This window comes from Triplophysa rosa, linkage group LG11, assembly GCF_024868665.1.
Source record: "Triplophysa rosa linkage group LG11, Trosa_1v2, whole genome shotgun sequence".
In the NCBI taxonomy this organism is placed as follows: domain Eukaryota; kingdom Metazoa; phylum Chordata; class Actinopteri; order Cypriniformes; family Nemacheilidae; genus Triplophysa; species Triplophysa rosa.
Window position 1 is genome coordinate 16,293,144 of NC_079900.1, and position 10,370 is coordinate 16,303,513.

At 38.1% G+C, this 10,370-nt stretch overlaps 1 protein-coding gene across 3 annotated transcripts; it reads left to right on the plus strand.

Moving 5' to 3' along the window:
- Positions 1-219: 219 nt before the first annotated feature.
- slc29a4a (solute carrier family 29 member 4a) lies at positions 220-9,795 on the plus strand. Of its 3 annotated transcripts, none has more exons than XM_057347197.1 (11): positions 220-476; positions 2,152-2,334; positions 3,711-3,842; positions 3,929-4,042; positions 4,390-4,518; positions 4,650-4,724; positions 4,817-5,082; positions 5,461-5,584; positions 6,196-6,383; positions 6,520-6,760; positions 6,935-9,795. In XM_057347197.1, exons 1-11 carry the CDS (start codon positions 458-460, stop codon positions 7,066-7,068), a joined length of 1,605 nt encoding a protein of 534 aa, XP_057203180.1. In that variant the 5' UTR covers positions 220-457; the 3' UTR covers positions 7,069-9,795. The 3 variants fall into 3 exon arrangements, with proteins under 3 accessions (XP_057203180.1, XP_057203181.1, XP_057203182.1); XM_057347198.1 differs by having other exon boundaries at positions 4,817-5,073; XM_057347199.1 differs by having other exon boundaries at positions 221-476; positions 2,120-2,334.
- The last annotated feature ends 575 nt before the right edge of the window (positions 9,796-10,370 follow it).

Here is a 10,370-nt window from a genome sequence, read left to right on the forward strand (position 1 = left end):
TACTAAAGTATACACTATAGTATTCTGTTGTATTAACATATTATCTTTAATATTAACTATATCAAGATAAAAAACACTAAAACCTAGGAATTTTACTATTGTTACAATAGTAAATGGATATACTACATTCTTTTTTTCAGGTGGGAGGTTCCTCGTGTACTAGTATAGTTAAAAACACGAATTGATTCCGAATTCGTGTGCAGTTATAACCACGAAGCAGACGAGTGCATGTTTCCTTTAAAAGCGATAATGAAAGCGGGTTGCTTTGGCAGACACACCGTGATACAGATGCGCTGTGTGGTGCTGTGGGAGGGAGGGAGAGAGAATGACAGCGGTTCACTCTGTCTCTTAACCGTGTGGACGATGAGCCCAAACAAAACCACACTTGTGATGAAAATGCTTTATCTATAAAGGAGATTTGTCGTTACACGGAGTACCATGCGAGCGAGGGACACCGATGTTTAATAGATTTGGGGGTAAGATTTAACCTGTTGTCTTTGTGATGTTACAGAGGGGATGTTTAATTATGCATGTGCGCTACGAGATGAATAATGGGAATAAATGCTGCGTTCTGTTTGGACTAAATAACAAATTAGGCTATATGTGGACTATGCATCTTAAAGAATACATAAACAACGGCCTATGGCGATAAAATAAATATTTGAGATTTTTATCACCGCGTTGGCTTTGTGTATATTTTTTAAAACGAAGTGATTCAATTAGACCCAACAGAATGGCGGAAATGGACATTTACAGCAGCGTTTCGGCTTTGTAGGGAATATATTTTGCCAGACGATGAGTAGGCTACACGATCCGTTTGTCTATTTTCCACACGGAAGTTTTCCATATGACGCGTTACATCTGGATTTAAGACTTATTCTCTTTTCCTCGATTCGTTTGAATTTCTTTAATAAAATAAAATAAAACAACTTATAGAGTTTTCCCTGCTGCTAACAGCAAGAGCTATACGGGCACATTCACAATAAAGCAGACGAGCATCAGGTCTTTACTGTTGTATATATCTTGCATACACTCTGCATTCATCAGACCGTATTCTTCATACATGTGTCTCTCTGCATCATTTTGAAAAGCTTTAATATGTTTTAAATGTATTTAATAACGTGTATTGATGACCATCTGGAGACATACAAAATAACTTAAGCAGTTTGAATAGATTTTAAATGTGGTCTATCAACATTGCCTGCTGATGGTTTGTGCTTTTCTTTTGTGACATTTTGCTTATTTTTATTTAATTGACACAACCGCTTGAAAAGCAAGCTCAAAGCTGTTGTAGGGCATTGTTTGTGTTTACAGATTTTTGCAATATAAATAATTGAGGATGAACTATTCCAACCATTTGTTTTATATGTCAGTCACTCAATGCAACAGTCAGATGAAGGACAAAATGTGCCCAAATACTCTCTAGTCAGTGATGTCCTTGATATCAAAGATCTTTTCTTGTTTCAACCAGCCGTGCAATCCCTACATCAGCCTCTTCAAAGGATGTATTGGCAGATTTCCAGAAAGAAGCTAATTTCAATAGCAAGTCCAACAGTGGCATCTATTCCTCGCTTGGGCTCCATTCACCGAATAGACTTGATTTGCATTAAGACAAAAAATTGCTATGGACAATCGATTCTTTGCTCATGTAGACCACGCAGGAATGCAGTTTATCTCTAGACATTAGAAAAGGCTACTTACATAATGATGTGCAACATACAGCCACATCAAACGTCAAATATCATGGCTGACTTAGAGCTGAGTAGCTCCAGGTTGCTTTTTACTTGCTTTTATTACACTTCAATTCAACATCAGTAACATCACAGGCTCCTTTCATCGCTCATCTAAGATATAATGGCAAACACAACAATCATGATCTATAATAAACATACGTGTTGGATTAATCCATCAGCAACATTAAAGTGCAGAAAGCATGATATCGTATAGTTGGCTACTAAAACAACCAGGTATGTTTTTATAATGCAGACAGGTTATTGTTATTAAATACTGATATAAATTATTCAGTAACTAAAAGATAGAGTCAGTTTTTTTCTGTTATGCCATCTTAAATGAATTTAAAGTTGGCTTAAACCATAAGATAATATGAATTATTTTCCAGCACTCACCACATTCCTGACATTGTTACTAAAGGCCTTACTAAAAGAGGGACTATGGGCTCTAACGGAGTAGAGAGGCGTAAACAGGCCACCCCTGGCCTGACCCCTGAGGGCAACGTGGTGATGAGCTTCAGTTTTGAAAGCTACCAGCTTGAGGAAGAAGACTGTCAAGTGAAAGATATCTCGGATAAAGGGGTGCTGGCCCTTTCAGAACATGGTGAGTGTTTACTGCATATGACATTAAATCCAGTTCGAGTCATTTAGTGTTAAATGTATGGTGTTACTTAAAGTAAGAATAAAGACCCACCTCGGTTGTGAAGGTTACAACAATCCCTTGGACTTGGCATGTAATAGCAAGGTCTAATCATGTTAGATAGAGAGAATGCCGTTCCCTTGTGTTGCCTGGATACAAAGGTCATGCTTTTTTATCTCTGGACAACAGGTTACTCCTCACAGTGAAAGGAGATCCTGAGTGTGGTATAGACGCTTACTGAGTTAAACATACAGCTCTGGAAAAAATTAAAAGACCACTCCAAAATTTTTGTTTTTCTCGATTTACTATATAAATGTTTAGGTGAAATGATCAATTTTGTTTCGTTCTGTGAAGTGTTGATAACATTTCTCTCAAGTTCCAAATAGAAATATTGTTTGCAGAAAATTTAAACAGGATAAATCGGTCAAAATAACAAAAAGATGGAATGTTTTCAAACTAATAGACGGTTTCGGCAGCAACAACATAAACAATTGTCATGTGGCCCAAACAGTACTTCCGGTAGACCTCCACAAAGAATCAATAAATGTTGAGTAGTTTTAATGTCATTTAATACAATAAATATACAATAAAATATTAATATAAATAAATGCTTATATAAATTAAGTATACAATTATTTGTTATATTACAACCCAACACAGACCGGAAACTATCTTAGGGCCAGGCACATGTGTCAGATGAAACGGTCTATAGGTCAATGACAACTGCCAAAGAATAATGCAAAAAAATGTCACATTTTCATAATTATTTGAAGCAAAGCTATACTAATGTTTTAGGTGTGTTTCAGAAGAGTTAAGAAAATGTATTTGATTGAATTTGATTTTTAATTCCAGCTTTCATGCGTTTTTCCTTTCACATTGCTGTAGGGTGACTTCATGTCACTCTTGAGGTGTGCTTTTGTTAGAATTCAACAAACTCAGGTTAGAAATGTCCACCATACACAGAAAAGCTTATTAAGGCAGATTTGGTCTCTTAATCTTTTTCTAGAGATGTATTTATATAACATAATGAATAAAACCCTATTTATCCACTACGGCATGTAACGCTAAAGTACTACAGTAAAGCCATAAGCAAACCAGCAAAAAGGACAGATGTGTTTCCATCAGGGCTGAGAGTGAGCAGATTGTAAAATGCCTTATGCATATTCATAAACATACATCAAAGAAGCACACAACACGGTATGGCAGCTGCTTAAAGTGAGCCAACAGGAGCTGTGCTATACAATTACAATAAAGGCTTTTCACTTTATACATACAGTGTAAATCCATAAGACTAATAAAATACAAATAAACACGGACAGACGTGTGTTTTCTGTGTATAGCCTTTGAGGAGCCTGTTCCAGAAGATCGCTACCATGGGATCTATTTTGCCATGCTCCTGGCTGGAGTTGGATTCCTGTTGCCTTACAATAGCTTCATTACAGATGTGGACTACCTCCATCATAAATTTGAAGGTACAGTATTATCTTTAAGCTCATATTTTAACATGACACAAATGAAACACAGATTTTGCTAAACAAAATTCTCCGTTGTCTTTTAGGCACTCACATTGTATTTGACATGGGTTTAACGTACATCGTTGTTGCTCTTGTGGCCGTGATCCTAAACAACGTCCTGGTGGAGATGCTGAGCCTGCACACCAGGATCACTGTGGGTGAGTGTGTTTATTTAGAGCAGACACACATCCAGCACAAAGAGATGGGGGAGGAGGTGGATGATTGACCTGAGCACGCCGCTCGCCTGAGGGAAGACAGGAGGGCTGGTCTGACAGCTGCATCACTTATCTGAAGCTGAAGAATAACACTGCCGAAATACTGCACTACGAGAAGTGCATGTTGATCAAATAAATAAATAAACAGCTGAAACGATGCACTGCTGGTCCATAATGTAATATATAGCCACCAAACCTTCACGAAGCTACATGCTGTGTACTTAAATGTGTAGGTAAAAAACCCTAAAGGCGCATGAGATGTGCTCTCACATGTCTGGGCTGACTTCCAGGTTATTTCTTTGCACTTGGACCTCTGCTTTTTGTCACCGTCTTTGATGTGTGGCTGGAAAAGTTCACCACGAAGCAGTCGTACATCATCAATCTGCTGTCTATGGGCATTGTGGCATTTGGATGCACAGGTATTTGTTACTTTTTCCATAGAAGGATGTTAGTGTGCACTGCCCTTTTGTAAACATTATGTTCTCTCTCAGAACATTGCTGTGTTTCCAGTGATAACCCTTATTTAGCCCATTTTCATGTCTCATTTCAGTGCAGCAGTCCAGTTTCTATGGATACATGGGGATGCTACCCAAACACTACACACAGGGAGTGATGACCGGAGAGAGTAAGATGCTCATGAGCTCATGGGATTTGGGATGGGATGGGATTGTCAAAGGTCAAAGAATTCCATGACAACATCTTTCCTTCTTTGCACAGGCACGGCAGGAGTGATCATTTCACTCAGCCGTATTTTCACCAAAATACTGATCAAAAACGAGAAGGAGAACACCATCATCTTCTTCGGCATTTCCATCACTATGGTGCTGATGTGCTTCGTTCTGCACTTGCTGGTGCGGAGGTCAAGATTTGTGCGGTACTACACCGGTCTGGCACGTCGGGGTCTGTCCTATGCCAAAGACCACTCACACCATGGAAACCAGTATCAGGTCCACCATGATGTCATTACAGAAGAAGTAAGATTTGTAAGTTATGCATGTCACATATGAACAGGCCAATTATTATGAATCTATTTGTGTATGTAACTTATTTCTTATATTTGTTAATTCCATACATTTAGTTTTGTTCCCTACTTTAGTTTGCTTTTGAATGTCAGCGAATCCTATTTTCTATTCACAGCAAATTAAAGAGAGTGGTTTTACTAGCTAGACACTTAATCAAGTAATGGCACTCCTTACACAGCCTCTGCAGAAACGCTAGTTCATCAAGAAAAGCATTATAATATCTGAATTCAGTGCACGCACGCTCAAAGCTGCAGTGACCTGCTTGATTCCATTTTTACCGTCCTCTATGGATATAATGTTTTCAGTAAGAACTGATCACATGTTCTGTCTGTTTCCAAGGGCAATGGTGCTGTGGGTGCTTCCCCACCTGAAGATGGCTGCACAGACTTTGCCGGCAGCAACACGTACGTGAGATTTGATGTGCCCAAACCAAAGATTAAACGCAACTGGCCAGGTATCAAAGGTATGATCACAATGCACTAATCATTTACATATTGTATTTTACATATTGCTGTTTACTTATGTAAAGTGCTTAGAAATTATAATTTTTCAAAGATTTAAGACAGAAAGCATTCAAGCATATAAGGCTGCATTATTGCATGTATTTATGCATCACTGCATTACTTGTGTAGCAAAATATAAAGCCAGTGCCATTTATTTAGAGAAAGAGAGCACAAACACACATTTCAAACTGAACATTACTGTAGTTAAAGGAATAGTTCTCATTTAAAATGAAAATTCGGTCACCATTTACTGTCATTTTAAACCTGTGGGATTTTCTTTCTTCTGCAAAACACAAAAGAGATATTTTGAAAAATGTTGGTAACCAAAAACCGTTGGTCCCCATTGACTTCTATTGTACAGACACAAAACCAATGCAAGGCAACGGGGACCGACGGTTTTCTGTTACCAACATTTTTCAAAATAAATTATTTTATGTTCTGCAGAAGAAACAAAGTCATACAGCTTTGAAATGACAGTAAATGGACAAGAGGTGCCCAGTAAATAATGACAGAATTTTGTGTTATGCCTCTTCGTTAATGTGCATGACAGCAGTGACCCCTTCTGTTGCAGACATGATTCTACATCGCTATGTAGTCGCCCGGGTGATCTGGACTTACATGCTGTCCATTGCTGTGACTTATTTCATCACCCTGTGTCTTTTTCCTGGACTGGAGTCTGAAATCAAGAATGTCAAATTGGGGGAATGGCTGCCCATCATTATCATGGCCATCTTCAACATATCTGACTTTGTGGGCAAAGTATGTTCATTTGTGGATAATTTAACATAAATACTTTTGTGGATAATAATTTGTGGCATTTTACCAAAAGCCATTTATTTATTTCCAAAGGATCTTTATGGATCTCTTATCTAATCCTGCATCTCTATGCACTCAGATCGTGGCGGCCGTGCCATACGACTGGAACGGGACACGTCTTCTCTTGTGCTCTTGTGTGCGAGTGGTCTTCATCCCTCTGTTCATCATGTGCGTGTACCCCGCTCAGAAGCCCACCTTCAGCCACCCGGCCTGGCCTTGCATCTTCTCTCTCCTCATGGGCATTTCTAATGGCTACTTTGGCAGCGTTCCTATGATTCATGCTGCGGGCAAAGTGGCACCTGAGCAGAGGGAACTAGCAGGTAAATCCCTCAATCCATTTAGATTACAAATGAGATAATAAACTGAAGTCTATGCAGATGAACAGGTGTGCATCCTTCTTTGTATGTTTGTCTAAATGTACCGAAGGACACATTTATAATGGCTTCTCTAGAGATGCAGTCATTAACTCCAGTTCATGTAATATTTTCCTACAGGGAACATAATGACTGTGTCCTACATGTCTGGACTAATGTTGGGCTCTGTGGTTGCCTATGCTGCCTACAGCTTCACCGCTCCGGGCTCTAGATTTCACTCTGAGACCGGCTACAACTTCACCCAGGGTTACTAGTGCCCTAATCCAAACCAAAACAAGACAAACCATGTCTCCTGTCATCAATCTCATCAGGTGGCGCTATTGTGCCACTTTGTGTAGCAACTCAGCAGTCTCCATAAATCAGTACTGTGCTGCAGGGTTCCTCTGACCCACCTGCAATGCTGTGTGCCTCTGAATGTAGTCAAATGGATAAAGAGTTATATGTGTTGCCTTTCCTTGTTCTCTAAAAGTGTTTTCTCGAAGCTGCCAAATGTTAGCTGTGTGATGAAGGCGGTAGCACTGTGAACATAAGGGTGAAGAAGTCTGATGTTTTTTGTTGGTTTATGATTCGACTTCACATTCTGTGGTGTTGTAAATGGTTTTGACGAGAAAAACGTTCATTCTGAAGAGACTGATGAACTGTAGTAAACGAGGGTCGGTTTATGTTCATTCAGAATTATGTCTAAACTGATGCATGTTTTCTTGAGTGCAATATGAATACTGGACTTTTTGCTGAAGCTCACTGAATGTAAACATGGCTTAGTAAATTGTTTTTGTAAATTTCCAGGCTTTCCTCTTTATTTTATGAGTGAATCCTGCTGGAAAAAAAACTAGAGAAATTACTAGAGAAAAAATATTGGATTGTAATGGGAATTGTATTGGTTTTAATTATGTCCACTGGTATGTGAAGGATTTTGTTGGTTGGATGTTATCTGGTAGATTAATCGTTTTGGAATAATGGCCTAAATACACTACTGTGCAAAAGTTTGTAACGGTTTTAATGGAAATGGCTCATGATGGTATTTTAATGGAAATAATTAGAATTTCTGTTTTTTTTCCGGCAGGTCCCTTATCTTCAGTAGTTCTGTATGTTACAAAAATTTGCAGTGGTTTAACTTTAGCAAACATATTTTTATCACGATATTTGTATAGTCAATTAAACAGTATAGGCACAAACGGAAATCCATCCACCAAAAACATGCGCTTTTACTATAATGTAAACCATAGGCTATGCAATACATTTTCATAAGGGTACAAATTCAGTACTCTGCAGAACCAAAATAATCCATTTTGTCATGATTGAAATATCTCTCGCGCGATTGTCTGTTTTCACCTATATGGTTTTCACGCGCATGTCGCTGGCCAAAAATATTTTCACCGTTCGGCCTATAGCGTCGGCGCTTTGTGCAGATGTCTTGGGAAATCTATTTTAGCGATATTTGTCAGCTATTTTAAAAGCCCTTGTTTGCTACACGGTAAGAGGAACATGTAACACTTTTACAACAGCAGATGGCGCTGCACCACAGCGTCAAGAGACGCTTCAAACAAAAAGCAAAGCATGTAGAGGTTAGAAATTACGCGCTCTTGAGATTACGAATGAACTAATAACCACAGTTTTTTCAACACCGTCTTTTATTTTGGATAGCTAGGGGCAACGTTAGGTGTGTACACTTTCGTTTACAGATTTCTATATAAAACATGAATTAAACAGTATGCAGTATAATGTGCTGTCCACATCCTCAAAACACATGGTGCACACTGCTGCTGACAGGATACTGTAGATGCTCTGTGCTGTGCTCATATGCTGCTTTGAGCAGTTAAAAGATACGGGGGTGGTAAGTTGATGAGCAAAGACTGAAATCCATAATAGCACCAGGCAATTTACAGCTACTCTATGAAAGACAACTGATGGTGTGGATAGTAAAGTCCGGATTCAAATTGGTCTAGTATGGATTCATATATTCCCATAATTCTATGCAGATGTATATTATTATTAATTTGTATAAACTATTAAAAAAAAACATTTAGTTAAGATTTGCAGAGCCCTCTTGAAGCAACATGAAGTTTTTCTGGGGCATCAGGGTGAAAGCAGATCCCAGTTGTTTTCAGTTCGATGAATTGGTTCTACTAATTGAAATAAAAGACAGGATAATGGAGTAAGAATATTAAGTTGAGGAGTGAGGAATTGTATTGGAAATGACATGATTCAGATAAGATCTTGTTTCATCCATATGGGCGTTAACTCCAACAGTTTCAACAAATCCCAAATCCACCACCACAGAAAGAATAAATATGTAAAAATTGATATGTACAAACAGTAAAGACATTTACTAGAAAATATACAGCCGCCGAAAAAATGAAGAGACCATTTTAAAATTATTTTCAGTTTTTCTGAATGTACTATTTTGTATGTGTTTATGATCATTTTTGTTCCACTCTGTGAACTACTAACAATATTTCTACCAAATTTCAAATAAAAATGTTGTTTCTATGTGCAGAAAATGAAAACAGAGAAAATATGCTCTGTATTTTTTCAGACCTCAAGTATTGCAAGTTAGTTCATATTCTATATTTTGATGTGATTTTTATGACAGTTTTCACGTGTCTTGTCATGCTGTCAGTCTTTCACATTGCTGTTGGATGACTTCGTCACTCCTGAGGTTTGATTTTGTTGAAATTCAACAGACACTGGACTGGAATGGCCACAATACATCTAGAAATGCTGATTAAATTCAAATTTGAAATACTCTCCTAATTTTTCCCCAGCTGTACATATATATTTATATAAATATATTTATTTATTGAGTCATACATACGTTAAGTCAAAAACTGTGCTGTGCAGTCATATTGTGCTCTTTTATGAAGATTTGAGTGTTGCCTTAAATGGATAGTTCACAAATAAAAAGTCTGTCATCATTTATTCTCCCACATGTTGTTCAAAGCCTATATATAACTCTTTTTCTGTGGAATGCAAAATAAATTAAAGTCGATGGTGTGTAGTGCTGTTTGGTGACCGACGTTCTTCAAAATATCTTCTGTAGTGTTGTGCGGAAGAAAGAATCTCATACATGTTTGGAATGATATGAGGGTGAGTAAATTATTACAGAATTTACATTTTTGGGAGAACTATCACTTTAAATATAAAACAACACAAATCATTCATGCGTAAGGGTTCATCAGATATAATTGTTTCATTTTTTCTCTTCCCTGCTTTCATACGACCAAGCGTGTGTGGAAACATTATGAATAGTCAAGTGTTGATACAAAGGTGGCCTAATTAACTCCGTGGAGATTTAAAATAGGGTGTAGTCTCGGTCACAATGAGGCTTCTAATTTCAGCCTAGCCGCTGGAGGGTTTCTGGTGTCTAATAGGAGCGTTCCTGAACATTTTTCACTCTGCTCCAGTTTCTAGGCATCGCTTTACTTTGAGCAGCCTCCAAAACTCGGCTGGAGATGGATCAACTCGGTGAAAGTTAAACGGGCCAGGATGTGCCAGCTGACACCCAATTCATCACTGGGAATCATCTTGTATCCTGTGCTATAATCCCATCTGCCTC

What these genes read in the sequence shown, in the direction of transcription:
- slc29a4a (XM_057347197.1), top strand. An exon ending in GCTGGCCCTTTCAGAACATG is followed by an intron (nt 2,335 to 3,710) that starts GTGAGTGTTTAC and finishes TTCTGTGTATAG; the next exon opens with CCTTTGAGGAGCCTGTTCCA. An exon ending in GGGAGTGATGACCGGAGAGA is followed by an intron (nt 4,725 to 4,816) that starts GTAAGATGCTCA and finishes TTCTTTGCACAG; the next exon opens with GCACGGCAGGAGTGATCATT.